The sequence below is a fragment of the Taurulus bubalis genome, assembly GCF_910589615.1.
Source record: "Taurulus bubalis genome assembly, chromosome: 4".
Lineage (NCBI taxonomy): Eukaryota > Metazoa > Chordata > Actinopteri > Perciformes > Cottidae > Taurulus > Taurulus bubalis.
The window spans coordinates 9,241,248-9,259,520 of record NC_136592.1 but is presented as its reverse complement, the minus strand read 5'-3'; the positions used below and the strand labels follow the sequence as shown (position 1 = coordinate 9,259,520).

Sequence of the window (18,273 nt, the reverse complement as noted above, 5' to 3'; positions counted from 1 at the left end):
GCTGGGAGTCTCGTGTGCCATGAAGTAGTCCTCAATCTGCTCCAGGTTGAACTTCTCTACTTGAACACTGTAAAAGTAGAACGTATCCAGTCCACTTAGCTTCTCTGTCCAACTGCACTCTTCAAAGTTTCCAAACACTGAGCTGAATGAAGGATTATTGTCCCAAACAGCAGAAAAGTAAACCGAGGAATTCCCCACTGAAGGATCACCATGAGCACGTTAAATGTTGATAAATATCGTCTTAAAGTAAAAGCAGCCTTTCTTTTTATGTATTTAGACGAGGAACAACAATGCTAACCATACTTCTTCATATGATTTTGTTACTTGCGATGGCAAAAGTACAATACTTGTGATAGAAAGTACTTAAGAAAAAGCTAAATTACTTTATTTCTTATTCAAAGTTTTCTAGGAGAGAATGTTTTCAAACTTTGTCTAAATATAGAAAATTACATTTAATAGCTAAAACATGTTTTACCCCTGGAAACAAGATGGCAACAGGCATTTATTACACAAAATAAACAATGTGTAAAAAAACCATTTATAGATATTTCTGAAATAAAAATTATTTCCATACACAAGACAAATCGTGTTACAGTAAATACTAAATTACAATCTAATATGTTGTGGCCTCTTGAGGAAAGAAGAGTTGTAGCTGGATACTGCAGAAACACACCTCCTGTAACAAAAAGAACACAAATGTTCTTAGTTATTGTTGAATTTGTATTTAGATCATCTATTTTAGCCAACTTATGCAAATTGTTTTAGGCTATGCAATAAGACATTTTTTGCAAAATATACATTTATCAAAATATACTATCATGGCATGCCATGTTCTTACCGTGGCATTGAAATTTTGAGGTTACCTTACCGATCCAAAGCAAAAAAAGTGCTAGAAGTAGGAATTTTGGAGGAAGTTTGCTCTTTAGGGGAAGAGGAAGTTTTTTTTGTTTTTTGAAATGGTCTTTTTTTCAGCTCTTTTAGGAGTGTTATTTTTTTCACTGCCATAGCGTTTCATTTTTTTTTTTTAATGTTTTCTTTTTTTTTTGTGGCAGGATTTTTTCAGACCATTTCAATTCTTTATTTTTTGTACAATCCAAAATTAAGCCAAGAACTGAGAAGCCAAGCTTTCATACAAATCATTTGAATCCAGACATAAAATATTTACACATGAGCATTTAAACCAGTCAATCTAATACTATTCTGCAAAAACTACAGTCTGTCATTCAATGAAATTACAACACAGGTTTTGTTTTCTTAAACTAAGAGTTCAACCACAGGTGTGATCAGCTGTCACATGTCCAAACTAAGTATGTGTTTTGTGAACCCGAAATGACAAAACAAAAAAAGTGTCTACATTAAGAGCATTAAAAAATTCACCATTGTGGCATCTGGTATACACATTAAAAATAATCAAACTTATGGTTCTTTTGCAAGTTACACATTTGAATGGGAAAAAAAAAAAGTCTAGCCAAAGTAAAATGTGCCTTGTTTGTTTATGAACAGGCAATGACATATTTTTAATTTGCTGGATTGCTGCTCTTCTTCTAAACAAATGAATCCAGGGAAGAGCGTCCAACTGATCTTCATCTGCGCCAAGAGCGTGGCTCGTTGTCGTCTTCTTCCTCATCATCATCCTGCAGCAATGCGTCGTCACTCAGCGACTCTTCCGGGTACTGATGAAATAAAAGAATCACTTATTAATGCACATAAAAAGTGGAAAGAAAACTCTTATTTTGAGCATCATCAGCACTCATCTAGCACCATGTATTTAAAAGGTCTTGGGAGTGACTCAATTCTCAGCTTGAGAGTATCATGTTGCAGACGGACCAAATGCTTTGTAGACAGGGCAATCCTTGCTGTAATGTGTAATAGCTCCCTCTTGTGTTCTCAGAAAGGAGGTATTTAAAAAGGTTACCCCATATATCTGTGCAGAGAACATCCAAACATCTCCTCGAAAGTCAATATTTCCTCCTGGAGTTATATTCAAGGATTAAAAAAAAAGTAGCACCTGAAGAAGTAAGATCGATCCTGCCTGATCCCTTTTTCTTAAGGTCATCATCTATATATTAAACCTTACGCAGAATCAACAGACCCAATCAGCTACGATGAAGAGAAACATAAATGTGTCAAATGAGAAATGTCCACAAACCTCATCCTCCTCTAGTTCTGCATCATCAGCATTCGCAGTGCTGAGAGTCGTGACCACTTTGTGCCAGGCCAGACGCAAAGTCTGGTTGTTGAACCTCACTCCATGAAGAGCCGCCTATAGGTGGTCAAAACACAGGAGCATGTGGTTAGAAGTTTTAAATGAGGTGCTTACATTGAGAATTGTGGGAATAATGGGCCTAATCAAAAACAGCAAGAAGACTTTGGCGCTATTGCTGGAGCAAAGTGCTCAATCAAAGTTCAAATACTGGAAAATAGCTTTTACTGTCGGAATTCCAAGGGGCTCAATTAATGAAGAAATTAAAGAATATTCTAGTGTTTGCGTAGCGGATAGTTGACTCACCTGTTCTGCCTCCGCTCTCGTCTTGTAAGAGATGACCGCAGACCGGTTGTTTTCATCAATCTGGCAATCTTCAATCTCTCCAAATTGCTTAAAAATTTGGAAAACAACATTTTGGTCACTTTAGAAACCAACTCATTCATGTGTAAATGATTAAAAACTGATATTATGCATGTTCTTTTTCCAATTACCAAACCAATGTTGTGTTAAATTAAGTGTTTTTTTTCTACAAGTTGCTTTTATATTGCAGCTGTTTTACCTCATTTACTGGTTTACTGAGATAAATCAGTACACATTAGAAACAAAGATTTCTTGCTGCATATCTGGATCACGTTGACAGTCATATATATATATATATATATATATATATATTTAGTTTTTCTAATTGAATATTTTTCTGGTGGTTGAGGAGTTAATAACTGGACCATGTCAAAGTGAGTTAGGACTTACTGGATGTACCAAACGCCATTTAATTTGTATCTAGATAGACTGGACAGTCATTGAATGTTTTTGCACCATAGGTGGTCAGTTGCACTGTGAAGTTGTAACCACCAGAGGACACTCTTGATTCTTTTGCCAAACTGAGCAAAAGTCATAATTCAATGCACATGGTTTATGCAATGATCACAATTAAAACTAGTAGAAAAAAAAAAAAATATATATATATATATATATATATATATATATATATATATATATATATATATATATATATAAACAGGGTATTTATATATTATTTTTACAGGAATCCTTATTTGTGGTATCACATTGGGGTAATAGTACGATTTCATTAATAGTAAAAAGTATGATGGGTCTGTGTTGATATTTCAACTTTATTTCTGTTCAAGCCAGTACACACAGACTCAATCCAAAGTAAGGATGTGAGAGCAGCTGAAAGCTATATTTGTCATACACTGAATGTTCACCGCCCACAACAGCTACACAAACAGTGCCCTTTAACACAGTCCTTTTATCTCCCACCAATCGGTCTTTGGGTTAACTGCAGATATCACAGTAATGTAGTTGTAGGCTGACTTACAGCAAAGTGTGGCAGCAGGTCTATATGGTCTGCCTCAGTGAATCCAAAAATCTCCAGCCCTCGCGGCCGATGGTCCACGACTGCATGCAGCGACACGCCCCTCCCCCGGCCTCTGGAGCCCCTTCCCCGGGCCCTGTGTGCGCCACGGCCCCTAGCGTGGACCCCCCGGCCTCGTCCGGGTGACAGGATTCCCCTTCTAGCCGCCTGGGTTAAAACGAAAAAAATGGAAAGAACTCAAGTAGAGCACAAAAATCTGTCCGAGATCATGAAAACACATACGTTGAGTTGTGAAGAGGAAACTAAAGTTTGAGGGAGAGTTTTGTCTTTCAAGACTAAGTCAATACCTCGATTTGCAGCTGCGTGTACCTAATCTTCAACAAAGCAGTGTCCTCTCCGGCCTGGGTCTTCTTGTAGAAGTCCAGCTCTGCGTCCAGCAGTTCCTTCTGTGCCTGAACACATTTTAAAATCGACATCAGGTATGACAACTCTGCAAGTTGGAAGTAATAAGTAGGGTTGGGTACCGAGAACCGATGCCAGTATGGCACCGGTTCCAACACGTCCGGTACCTACCGGACCGAAAAGCAACGCAGATTTCGGTGCCTGAGCCGATTTAAATACTTTTTTTTTTTACACTACTCTGTAAAGTTGCACGGTATATAGATACTAAAAAGGTAGCGCGGTGCCCGCACGCTAAAAACGATTATTAAAATAGCGCGGATCAGAGCACACTCGCTGCTCTGCTCTCTGTCTGCCTGCACTCAGAGCGGGGCTCGAGGGGGCGGGGCTTCCAGCGCTCACACACACACACAGTGCGCGCACACAGAGATCGCTGGGGACACGAGCACGAGCTTTTGAACGTCCGTCCTCGGCTTGATGGAACAAATCTCTCCAGTTGATATTAATGATGACGTGTAGTCCAGTAAAGCAGCAGTTTTAGGATCCAACAGAGTCTGAGTTCTGTTGCACACGGTCCCATCAGGCCACCTGATGCTTGTATCTGTTCTTTTTTTTAAATATATATTTTTATAGTTTGAAGTTAAAAGGTTTGAAGCGTGTTTTGTATGTACTCATTTATTTATTTATTTATATCTATAGTATACTTTAAACAGTTAATAATATTGTTCAATTTGAAGAAAAAAATTTCCTTGGCAATAAAAAAGTATCGGTTCAGGCACCGGTATCGTTTTAAAAGTATCGGTTTAGCACCGGTATCGGAAAAAAACCAAACGATACCCATCCCTAGTAATAAGTCAAAGGCAACTGGATAAACTGAAAAAAAAAAGTTGTTCTAATCCTTCAAAGCAAGGAAGCTGTGTATAACGACACGCAAGGTGAGGGCATATGCATACACCAAGAGAGGCAAAACCAGGAGAAATGCAAACCCAATAACAAGAACAGCACAATCTAGTTGTTAGCCCTAGTTTTGTGTTTGTGTTGCATGGATGGATGGCACTAGTTGGGTGAAAGCCCTACCTGTGATTTGCTCTTGGCTATGCGCAGCTGGTGGTTGCAGCCTGAGATTCCTTTTATCTCCTCTTGAAGTTTGGTGATGCTCTTGGTTAACATGCCTAAAGTCTCCATGATCTTGGCTTTATCCTCTGCCTTCATTGTTTTGTTCTTCTCAAGTTTGGATATCAGGAGCTGCAGGGAACGTGGGCAGAAAAGCAGAATACAAATATAACTATTGTTTGCGCCGATTCCAATAGAGTAGTTGAATTATTATAAAACAACACCGACAGCCACAAGTCACACGGGAGAGGAGACGGGATAAGATTTGATATCGTTGTAAAAATATGGATAATTTTACTGACTTTGCAAGTACAACTTTCAATGCCATAAAGAACATTCAATACGCCCATCCTTCCAACGCTTGTTCCCCCACTGGTCTCTAAACCGTGCACGTGGCTCACTAAACCTACTGTTGCAAACAAATAGCCTATATAGTATTTAAATGAATGCAAACACGCTTATCATGGCTGGATACCTACAGACATTTATTTACAGCCACATTCTGGCTACAAGACGGTTAAGAAAAACGCGCAACAATATTTTCCATAGACTAGTCATTAAATATATATCTGTGCATTTTTAAATGCATAAATGTTTGACGCTATCATGCTACATGTCCATTACGTGCACATTGCAGTGACAACGAGTGTAAACAAAGCTGGTTTAAATCCAGAACAAAACAAAAAGCCAACCTTGATTATTATAACCAATGAAATGGAAATTATGAACTCTAAGGCCTGGATATTGCATGACACCTGATCTTCATCTCTTTCACAAATATAATAATACTTTAAATATTATATAGCGTTTTTCCAAATGCTCAATTTTTTATTTTTTTAATATCACACATAAATGAGTCAAAGTCCCCATATAACGCTCTCAAACACTGCTTTGGTTTGTTTCTGTAGATTTACCAACACAGTCCTCTGACTTGGGGACTCGTGTTGCCTCATGTTGCTTTAGCTGCGAGTCAGACCTCTTTTATAGCTCACACACTGGCATTTGTTTTGTCTAGCGAGGTTGTAGAATCTAAAAGCAAACTTTTGATAGAGACACTTGAATGTACAAGCCATTGACCGCGACTCCAAGTTGTCTTACCTTCTGTGTCTCAATGTGCTTCTCCAATATTTCCTGCTTCTTTTTTCTTACATCCTGCTGTAGTCTTAGAGCTTCCTGTAAAATAAATTATGAGAATGATTTAGGTACAGCCTTCTGTTTTAGTATGAGAATCCAAGGTGCGACGTGTCCTGAATTCTAAATCTTTCCACTCCCCATTTCCCACCATTCCTCTCCTCACCTGTTTCTTCTTCAGGGCTTCCTCTGAGTTTTTCTGGGCTGCCTTCAGGGCATCAGGATTGTATACAGTTTTTGTGAGGCCCATGGATGTAGAAAACACCTAAATGAAAGAAGACGACGACACAACAGCACATAATATTTAGACAATTTGAAAGAGAAGATGAGAAATTGCAAAAACAGAATTAGTAATTACAGTGAGAAGGCTTACTTTTTCAATAGGAGCTGCTGGTTTGGCGCAGAACCCCAAACGGTCCTTCACCGACACCTTTGAGGGATTCTGCTGCAAATTGGGAAAACATCGATAACATTTATAGACACAATCTAAAGATTCTTTGACAAGTATATGTGAAGAAAAAAACAAAAAAAAAACACTGAACTCAACCACACACACCTGAGAGGCTATACTGGAATCTTGTGATGGCTCAGAGTTTGCATTGAGCAGGGGCCCGAGGCGATCTTTGACAGACTGCTTAAGAGACGCGTCTGAGGCCTGCTGAATGACAACGGAGATGTTAATCACATTATGTTTGGATAAATGCATAAGTGTATTTTTACATAGCCACCACTGTCAGATAACCATTCAGAGTTATCCCATCATGCTGAACTCAAGTTGCCTCTGTAACATCTAATTTATTTATTTACTCTTCGTGGAAAGTTTGAGCCGGACAAATACTAACAATAATTTGTGGTGCTGTTTGGACAGACCATTTTATAACAACCACATGTTATGAGCAACGGATGTCAAATGAACTTTTACCATGTCTGGCTGTTGCTGAGGGTGCTGCTGTGAGATAGACTGGCCCTGGTCATCATCACGAAACCAGTGCACCCTGATGAAGCGGTTGTTGAGAACAGCCTCTGTGCTTTGCATAGCCTGCTTGGCCTCATGTGGGGAGGCAAATTGGATCAGTGCTCCCTCTGGGTCATTCTGGAAGGCCACCTGTGGAAAAATAATTAAAATGGAACTGTGAGACATGCTGTAGAACCTGAAGTTAGTTGAACGTAACCTGAACATCAGAAACTTATGACCAGAACAGCAACTGAATGAGCTATTTAATTGGTTCATAGTCATGATACAAAATCGACACTGTTGCCCAGAATATGCAAGCAACCAGAAACACACTAACCACCGCAGCGCCACGATTCACAGACTATCTGATCCGACACGAGAGAGATTACGGCAGAAAGTGTGAAACCTCTCTAGAGCGATTGACAACCAAAACTAAGAGACCAGAGAAAGTGGAGCAACATCCTCACCATGCCAAACAACGCACCGCCAACTGACAAATAAGGGCAAGTCTAGTACAAGAAGTTATCAAAGTATACTTGCTCAGTAGTTGAACAATAATTGGCAACATACAAATAATGTACATTAAATGTACCCTTGGCTGTGATATATTCACAACACACTACAGTCTAATGTGCTATTGCTCAACTGTAATACAAAAGTGCTGGAAAGATGTGATGCTCATTTCAAAGAAGGCTTTTAGTAACTGACTTTTTTTTTTTTTTGACATTCAGTTTCTTCTGTAATCTTTGCTGGCTACACCAAAACTGTTGGAAATAATTAGCTACTTGAAAGCATAATATGAAACATAAAACCTATGTTTTAAAAAACAGTATCCAAGATTAAATATAAACACCTACATTAACCAAAACTTCAGTCATTAACATTCCCCTTTGTGTCAAACATCCATACCGTTTTAAATGGTTTAACCTTTTAAAACCAGATTTACTCAAAGACATTGTTCACATATTAGTTACCTATTGTACTGCACCACTGATTACACTACAGAGTACAACTACATAGCGTTACATTATATTATTGTTACAAATAATCAAATTAGTATTTATCCATCAGTTATTAGCTATTAACCATCAAAGCTGTGATCTATTGCACCACATAAAGACTGACCTGGAGGTTGACAATGGTGCCAAACTTGCTGAAATGTTCATTGAGTTTGCTGATGTTGTTGAGCTCGGGAGGAATTTGACAAACCAGCAGCTTGGCGTTTGGAGAGAATGGGACTCTTTTGTGGTAGCCCTGGTGGTTGGGTTTGTTAAAGTTGAGTCTGTGCAGAGAAGAGAATAGTTGAACAATTCAATGAGGGCGGTACTAAACAAACCTTTGTCAACGGTGATTAACCACAGGGTTTAGAGGCAGCACTTTGAATTTAATATGACAACAAAAAATGTCATACTTGTCAAACCAAGGTTTATTCAAGGGAAGGCCTTCATCGTGAGAGACAGGTGGTCTCTTCCTCAAATCAGATTCCATAACGATCCTCATGCTGTTATTCGGGATCTTGTCTGGTGGGAAACAAACACTGACAGGTCAGTTTTCGGGACACTACAGTTCACAGCACTCAGAAAAGAGGGCAAGACGTTTAAACACAAATACAGTAGTATGTACTGAATGCTGGCCAAAGGGCAGTGCATGCTAATGGTGGGATGGAAAGTACATGTATGATTTAAGACAATCTATTCAAAGCTCAAATGGTCCAGTTCATGTGAACAATACCTCTTGGTGGCTGGTCCACTTCCCCCATTGTGAGGCCTATCAGGTTAGGTCTCTGGGCATTGACCCGATGGCGGTAGATCGGCCTGGAGGTATTGGTGATGCTGGGAGCCTCAGGATTATACACATCTGTCTCATAGTTGTCTAGTCAGCAGAGAGAGGACACTTTAATTCGTTAAACAGCAAGTTAAGGCACAGTATAACCCATTTATAAATACAAAATGTAATTTGTAACTTCAAAAACACACACAACCATTACCAGAGGTAAAGCGTGGCACTGGGGCCTGGGGAAGTGAGGAGCGCATCCCAGAGGTGACAATGGTGGGAACAGAGCTGGTCATAGAATTGGGAGGGGCATCCATGCCCGACGGTTGCAGAGGAGGAAGCGGAGGAGGAGGACCTGTGTTAGATAGAGTTAAACAAAAGTTCAAGCAAAACACCAACTAGTCAATCCAAATTCTGACCTGTGCTGAACTGTTCCTCAGGCAGATAACTAGTTCTTGCTACTTGTTTTTAAGACAGTTTTCAGTTATATAGACAATTCAATAGCTTAAAACATAAGCATTATATGTGTGTTTACTTCCTTTTCACTAAGGCCAATAGCTGAAAGTTGGGGTACTTTCTACTATCTCCACAGCCTGATCATTGATAAGGGCTGAACCTTATCTGTGTTTTTGCAGAACATGATGTTTTCTGATAGTTGTTCATGTTCGACAGTTGACCATTCTAAATTAATGAGCTGGCTACATTAAATTAAAACAAGTCAAATGAAATGTACCTTTTGTCAACCGTACCCAGTGTTATTAACTTTGACTTTTGGTAGCGTAATGTGACTTGTAGCTGAGCCAAAGAGTTCTATAATCTGAGCGGACTCAAAATATCTCCCTTTGCCAAATCCTATCTATCCCATTTACTGGAGCAGGGGACATTGTTTCAATTGCAAAAGAACCTTGTGATGGTAATGAATGTTTCAGAGATTAGCAAACCCTCAGGGTTACCATGGAAATGGAATGAATTCATTGTGAAAAATTACTACATTTTGGTGACAAAACATATGAAAGAAATTAATTAATGATCTGAATTCTTTTTCTTTGGCAAGTGACCATGGCACGTATAGAATAATGCCCTTCTAGATTATCATTATCAGGAAGTAATGGACGTCGTGGAGGTTGCCTCCGCAAAGTCCAATCCTTTGCGACACCTTGTCGGACATTATCCTTTACTTACCAAATATGAAAAACATTTGGAAGTTTGGAAGCTTGACATTCCATTCTAAAGAAATATCACAAAAGTGTTTGCTATCATCTATCGGTCACTTCACAATTCAATCTGAATTCCTACCTGCAACCGGTGGAAGGCTGGGTGGCAGGGAACCTGGTGGGGGCACAGGGGGCCGCAGGTTCAGGGGTGGAGGGTTCATAAGAGGTGGTGGGGGGCCAGGGGGTGGTAGTGCGTCTGCACCTGGGATTGGTGGAGGTTGGAAGGGCAGCATGTTGGGCAAATTGACATCCTCCACTACAACTGGGTCACTTCCATGGTCGAACGGACACATGTCCCCTCTCATGCAGAAGCCCTTTTCTGGAAGGGATGGCAGACAAATGTAGAACATCAATCTCACAGAAGCAGACAGCCGCGGTAGTGCTGCCTTCTTTCACAATCAAAATTTCATATTTAAATATCTGTTTTTATTGTCTCAATGTGCATTCACATTTTGTATAGTTAATGACAGCTCTAACAGCTAATATACACACTACCGTAAAAGTCAGCGCTAGCTAGCGCTGCTCCTAGCTTGCTACAGCGGGACACTGATCGGAGGTAGTAGCGGCGTATAATCCGACTTTTACGGTATATCGTCAACACAATATTGAACAATGTTTTTAAATATGATAGATTTTCCTCAAATCGTGCAGGCCTACTTACCATCATAGTCACGGCATCGCTTCCTCTGTTGAGGGGGTGGTCCTCTATTAAAAAGGCCACGATCCACAGGGTGCCCAGGGCGGAAGTCTGACCAACTCTCAGTGGTATTGTTGCTATGATGATGTGTGGGGGCAATGACTGTAATGGTGCTGCTCAGTGTTGGCACAGGGAAGTGTGAAGTGGTTGCAGTGGGGACTAGGGCTGCTGGGGTGAAGCAATCAGCACTCTCTGGCCTATCCACCCGTTCATTATCAAACTTCAACTTTCCAGAATCTCGTTCTGCAAAAAGACAAAAAAGCAATGTTTCTCAATATCCAGTCATTGTTTGTCTACATATGACCAGTTGTCTGAGCTGCTAGCACTACTGGAAATTTCCCCTTGGAGATTAATAAAGTATATATTCATTCATTCATGTGTCAAAATGTGTAGGGCAATGCTGCCATGTCATCGGTTATAGTAAAGAAATCCTAAACTGTATCAACAGAAACCATGAAATTAATTCTGAAAAGAAACCTTAACACACACCCGAATATTAAATTTGACCAATTTTGTAAAAACCATGAGATAATCTTTGTTTTTAGAAGCTTCATAAACTGTAATCTGACTGGGAACACTGTGCAAGTTCAGACACACACAATCGAAGGGGTGAACTTTGAGCAGGCTGCAAGATTCAGAAGAGTGGGGTTTCAAACTCCAGGTTTTGGCGTCATTGCTCCCTCCATAGGAAAACACTGGTTCCAGCTGGCACAAAGTGATCCTGTTGATTATTTGTCTTTTAGATCCATCGATCAGGTTCTTACCTCTACTCCTGCTTCTAGACCGAGTTTTGCTGTGTGACCGGCTCCTGCTGCGATCTCGATCCCTATCTCTATCCCTGTCCCTGTCTCTATCCCTCTCTCGGTCGCGGACGTGATCCTTGCTCCAACTGCGGCTGCGACTACGACTGTAACTGCGACCTCTCCTGCGATTGTAGCGATCGCGGTACGAGTCCCTCCGTGGTGGGATGCGGTCATATTCCCTCTTCCTGGAGCGGTCGTCTCTCTTACGATCATCTCCCCTCCTAAAAGTTGGGGTAAACAAAATTATGACAATGAGTGAAAAGTAAATATGTGTTGACAGACAAAGTTGATACAAGCAGGTGCTCACACCTGATATCTCTGTTGTAACGAGAACTTGATTGGGGTGGGCTGTGATTCACTCTCCGAGGAAACTTCTTCTCCCTTTCGTCTTCGCGGTTTGTCTGAACATAAAAAAAAAGTTACTTCAAATAAATGTGTTCCATCTTAGATGGTCACTGACATGAATGGTGCTGCATATTGTTCGGTCCCGTAAAGTGCACATGTGATGGAACAACAGTACTCTTTAAATCACTCCCTCTTCATTACCTCATCTTTTTTCGGCTCATCCTTCTCAACTTTGATCAGAGAGGATGGTTGATCTGGCGGCGGGAGGTAGTTTTTGTTGTTAATGGCTTCAAACAGCTTATCCACAAATGGCTGGGTTTCTGAAAGAAGACAATAGTGCAAATAAAGAGTATTTATGAATCCACAAATAAAAAGTAACACACCTGTCAAATGGAAAAAGGGCTTGCCGAGTTCAACTTTCCATGAAGCAGAGGAATTAAATACCTTTCTGGAGAAATACATCCAACTGGTCTATACATAGGGCTTTAAGTTCCTTCTCAGTTTTGTCTTTCTTCACCAAAGCAACAACATACTTAGCAAGGGCAGAGGGGTCTGCGTCACAGCTGGAAATGTCAGAGAAAAAAGTGCATAAGAAAAACAAACTCATACTGAACTAGAAGGGCTAAAGCTGAGTGGAGGAATGAGCTGAGTTGCTAATAGCTAACGCTACTTACATGGGCTCGAGGGTTTCAGACAGCCATGTTTTCAAGGCATCAATGTTGTTAATGATCATTTTAGATCCAGCCGAACTTTCCCTCCACCACGGCCAGAGTTAACGCCAGCTGGGGTTGACACTGCTTATCTGTTTGATAGGACAGCCGACATCAGCTGGGGAAACGAACCACTTCAGTGGTTTTCGGCTACAAAACGCCGTTAGCCAAACAGCCGCGCTAACGGTGGCTAGCTGAGCTACGCTAGCATGCGTCTTTCCAGGCCTCGAACGTGCCGAACGATCACTCGAGTCTCGTGGAGTATTTTAATGGAGATGCAGAGGTGGTGAGTCTTTTGTTTCCAACATCCAACCATTTAAAACTGAAGGTTGTAAATGTTTCTTCTCCGTTAAACTTAATGGAGCACCCACGCTTAACTTGCTACTTTATCCCCTCTCACTAGCTAACATAGCTAACACACACTATTTACTTCCGCTAGTATTCTCGTCGAAAATATATCGCGAGAGGACCTCGCAGTACCAGACACAGTTGTTCTTTAGAAAAGCTCTCCAGCTGCTGTCAGTCACTGACAGTTACAGAGAAACGTTTGTAACCAGATGTATCAAAATACTAATTTCTAGTTATTTACAACAAATGCAAGACATTCACGTTGCATAATGAACAATGTCAGTTTAGGGCAGTGGTTCCCAAAGTGTTTCTCTAAAGCCCCCTTTTGATGATATAGGAACATTGTATAGTAACTACTTTTCTGTATCTGGACCTTGAGTCTGAAATACAGTTTGATTGATGCTTAGCTATACTATACTGATTTGTATGCACCTCATTCACATACCAGGGGTTGAAGTCGGGTGAAAACCAGGATTCCTGACTGCTAGATGGGACATACTTTACACACATACTATACTATGATTTGTATACTCTTTTCATAATTCTATTAGACATAACACTGAAACTATTTTTTGGGGTATACTATGACTGTTTTTAAGATATTGTTTGACATACTATAGAAATACTTTTTTTCTCGACATACTATATATACACTATGACTTTTATGATTGTTTATACTGTCATACTTTTCTACAATCTTCTAACAGTACACACACACACACACACACTCACACGCAGCTTATTTGACAAATACTCATCCTAAATGCTCAACAAATTAAAAATACATGACTGCAGTTTCTTTAATATTTATTTACCAATAAATACTGAAATTAATCCAGTTCAGTTAAATTACATCAATTCAATAACTACAGTATAGTTCTGTTTCATCAATACAATTTAAATTAACTTTGTACGATTAAGTTCAGCTCCTGGGAGTTTGCCCAACCAGTCTACATTAGTGCTTTGTAGACTTGGAGAAGGCTTTCGACCGGGTCCCTCGGGGGTTTTTGTGGGGGGTGCTGCGGGAGTATTGGGTGCCGGACCCGTTGGCACGGGCCATCCGGTCTCTGTACGCCTGCAGTAGGAGCTGTGTTCGTATCCTCGGTAAAAAGTCAGACACGTTCCCGGTGGGTGTTGGCCTCCGCCAACCGCGTTGCTCTGCAATTAACAGCCATGCCGCCAGGGGGGTGTGCCTGTGTGGTTTCAGGGGTTAAGCCTAGTTTATGGTTCTCCGTCAAGTCGACGGCGTACCTACGCCGTCGGCGCAGACCCCTACGCCGTAGCCTGACGCGCACCTCCAAAAAATCCTAACTACGCGTCGCGTTGACGCGGACCGTAAGCGCTGTGATTGGTCCGCTCAGAACATAATTTCCGGCAGTTGCTTTTTCCCAGCCTCGACCGGTTTAGTGGTCGTACAGAGCACCTGCGCAAACGTCTTCTCTGTCGCCTGCGCTTCAACGTTTGCAATATAAGCATTTGCTCTTCAATATTGATGAGCTCCAACTTTAATGCAGCCGCTCCAACTTGGTCGCCATTGTTTACTGTGACCGGAATTCGGCTATAACCCCTGAAACCACACAGCCACACAGGCACACAGGCACACCCCCCTGGCGGCATGGCGGTGATTGCAGGCAACGCGTTCCCTCGACGCAGAACTTCGAATGCTCAACGACGGCGTGACGGAGAACCATAAACTAGGCTTTATAGCCGAATTCCGGTCACAGTAAACAATGGCGAATGAGCAAATGCTTATATTGCAAATGTTGAAGCGCAGGCGACAGAGAAGACGTTTGCGGAGGTGGTCTGTACGACCACTAAACCGGTCGAGGCTGGGAAAAAGCAACTGCCGGAAATTACGTTCTGAGCGGACCAATCACAGCGCTTACGGTCCGGTGCGCGTCAGGCTACGGCGTAGGGGTCTGCGTCGACGGCGTAGCTACGGCGTAGGTACGCCGTCGACCTGACGGAGAACCATAAACTAGGCTGTAGCCTGACGCGCACCTCCAAAAAATCCTTTTTTTCAAAATTTGTTTAACATTTCACCAGACATCATTTAGTGTTTCACAGCCACTTGTTAAGTGTGAACCATAAACTAGGCTTAAGGTGGAGCGGGAGATCGACAGGCGGATCGGTGCGGCTGCAGCTGTAAAACAGGCGCTGTACCGGTCCGTCCTGGTGAAGAGGGAGCTGAGCCGGAAGGCGAAGCTCTCTATTTACTGGTCGGTCTATGTTCCAACCCTCACCTATGGTCACGAACTCTGGGTCGTGACCGAAAGAACGAGGTCTCGGATACAAGCGGCCGAAATGAGCTTCCTCCGCAGGGTGGCCGGGCTCACCCTTAGAGATAGGGTAAGGAGCTCGGACATCAGGAGGGAGCTTGGAGTCGAGCGGCTGCTCCTTCGTGTCGAAAGGAGTCAGCTGAGGTGGTTCGGGCATCTAGTCAGGATGCCTCCTGGACGCCTCCCATTAGAGGTTTTCCAGGCACGTCCAACTGGTTGGAGACCCCGGGGAAGACCGAGGACACGCTGGAGGGATTATATCTCCCGGCTGGCCTTGGAACGCCTCGGGGTCCCCCAGAATGAGCTGGAAAATGTTGCGGGTGAGAGAGAAGCCTGGGTCGGCCTGCTGAACCTGCTGCCACCGCGACCCGACCCCGGATAAGCGGTTGATAATGGATGGATGGATAAATCAATACAATGTATTCAAAATGTATTTTCAATTTAATAACTAGATCTGTGACATACATTAATACATTTTATATATCATTTTACATCTAACATTTTGCATATCATTGGGCAATCTCAAAATCAGAGTCCTCTTTGGTCTGGTCCTCGTCCTGGAAGGGCTCCTCTCCTCACTGGCGGGGTGTTGAGGGTGTCATCATCGGAAGCTGCTGATCTCGATCTGATTTGGAGTCTTCAGCATCACTGCCATGCACCCTAGCCAGGCAAAGCACAACCTGGTCATCAATGGTGTGATGAGATTGGCATACGATACTTTTTTTTCTTCTTTTTTTTATGTTTATTATGCTACTAGCCTTATTCCTTCCTGGAATAATAATTTGCATCAGATTGAAGAATTGACTTTGTGTTTTCTGCAAATGAACTGGGTTAAAATAAGAATAATAAACATGACACCATCAAGACTTGTACCTGTACATTTCCTGTCCTTGCTCCATGTCTCCCAGACCACTTTCTGACACTTGAATCAGTGCCACGCCAAAACAGTGTCCAAGGATATTCAAAAATGTGTTGCAGCGGTCTCTGAAAGGCACAGACAACATCCGACTATGACAGTAGAGGAGACATGCTGCTTTAAACAGCTTTGATTTTAACTTTTTCAATTACGTCAAACAACAATTACACAATATACCTCAAATAAAAGTTATGTTCATAATGTCCAATTGAATGAAGAAATAACATCAGCTAACATGGGTTAGCATAGTCTATCCCATAATTTCCCACTCCTAAATTGCACGAATACTACTAACTGTGAAACAGATACATACGCAATAAACAGATTAAAAAAGTATTAAAAATACAAAGTGACACCTACGTTTATAAAGGATTGGCCTTCAAAAAGTGTTATATTTGAAAGTTGTGTTACACTTTTGTGATGCTACAAGGACTTCCAGATTACACTGTTGAATGCTTTTGGTGGGATGGGGCTTCACGTTTCCTTGAACCTTAACCTTCTTACTAGCTCAGATGTTTCGTAGGTTTAAATGGAGTAACCCAATTTGGTAAAGCCCTAGTTTGAAACCAGATAATAGAGGTCAGGAATGACTTTACACACAAACTTAGTAACAAATGTGTGAATAGCTGACACAAACCAGTCAGAAAAGGCAGCTGTAGAAATCGATTCATCACATTTTGAACTACAGATTAGATTTACAGGAGATACTGTATGACCACGAGAAGGCAGACTTCCAATACTGGGAAACCAGCCACAGCCAAATTTAAAAAAGTTGTCGCTGCTCCTCTTGCTGGGGTCCCAGTTATTCCTAGGCATGGCACTGCTGACACCATACTGCAGATCAAACACACATACTGTACTCAGTAAACTGTACTATGCATTTTTGAAGTCTCCTCCTCTTAAAGATCTAAAAATAAAGAACAGGAAGAGCAGCTTACATGATCACGATCAACTGGCTTAAGTCCATATGGAGGTTGTGGACTTGGGCAATGAAAATTCCTGCGACCACTTCATAAATTACAGTTCCGTTCATGTTGGTGTTGGCCCAGATGGGCAGAAGAAGACAGATTTTTTTGTCGATCTTGAGTCTCTGCTCACAACATTTCAAAGTGAGTGGCAGTGTGGCAGAGCTTGGAGAAACACAAAGCATCCTTGGTTTGTGCATTACTCATATGAAAATATTAGGAATCTAAAGCTCTCATAAATGTTACTTGTCTTAATTAGCTCTGATGATGAATGAAGCAAATAAGCAGTGATCATGAACTCGCAGATCTCTGTGTTACATCATCTTACCTGGACGAGCTGACGAATGCAGTCATTAAGGCAGAAAAAACCCCCTTGACGACAGCATAGGGGTTATGTCTCGCACACAGAAAATAGATCAGGGGTAAAACTAATGTTGCATGGATTGTCAACCTGAAACACACAATGAATTTGCAATCAATACTAATTGAACATTATGGGATAATGCTAATGCAACGACATAATGTAGCACTAATGAATTCAACTTAATTTGTAAGAGTGATGTCATTTCAGTGATAAAACCGTAAAGGTGAACAGACCCCAAAACAACAACTCCCATGAACTTTCCGAGTTTGAAGATTAATTTCCAGTCGTTAGTCTCAATAACAAGGCTTATGCCCATGAAGACCAGTGAAAAAGGCAGGAAGCTGGAAAGAAAACCATGAAATGGAAACAAATGAAGGAAGGACTAACTGACTGAGCAAATACAGACGTTGTCTGAATCACATTAATATATTAGTACATAAATAAACCATGAATGTTTCTCTCATTTCAGAAAGTGAAAGAACCGAAAAACTGACCTGAAACACTATAATGCAAGTAATATTTAACAGGAGTAGAAGAGTGAAAGATGCTGCTATGTTTTTATCAGTAATACAATTTTACTATTTCTAATAATACTGTAAGCAAAAAAGACCCCACCTTTGTATTACATTCAGTGTTTTAGCATAAATACTTAAAACTGTTGGATATGTACCGTCTTTCTATATTTGTTGGAGAAAGTCAATCCTATATTTAATGGTATG

The 18,273-nt window shown here is 41.2% G+C and overlaps 1 protein-coding gene across 1 annotated transcript; it reads right to left on the bottom strand.

The window, feature by feature from the left end:
- Window positions 1-975: 975 nt before the first annotated feature.
- On the bottom strand, window positions 976-12,705 carry rbm26 (RNA binding motif protein 26; the record flags this gene model as incomplete). Its single annotated transcript, XM_079216683.1, has 22 exons — window positions 976-1,673; window positions 2,150-2,263; window positions 2,510-2,596; window positions 3,546-3,749; window positions 3,890-3,994; window positions 5,019-5,186; window positions 6,153-6,227; window positions 6,352-6,450; window positions 6,559-6,630; window positions 6,742-6,843; window positions 7,108-7,290; window positions 8,266-8,422; window positions 8,552-8,660; window positions 8,872-9,012; window positions 9,128-9,268; window positions 10,210-10,446; window positions 10,789-11,067; window positions 11,589-11,848; window positions 11,937-12,028; window positions 12,174-12,292; window positions 12,417-12,535; window positions 12,647-12,705. 22 exons carry the CDS (start codon window positions 12,703-12,705, stop codon window positions 1,584-1,586), a joined length of 3,012 nt encoding a protein of 1,003 aa, XP_079072809.1. The 3' UTR covers window positions 976-1,583.
- Between the last annotated feature and the right edge of the window lie 5,568 nt (window positions 12,706-18,273).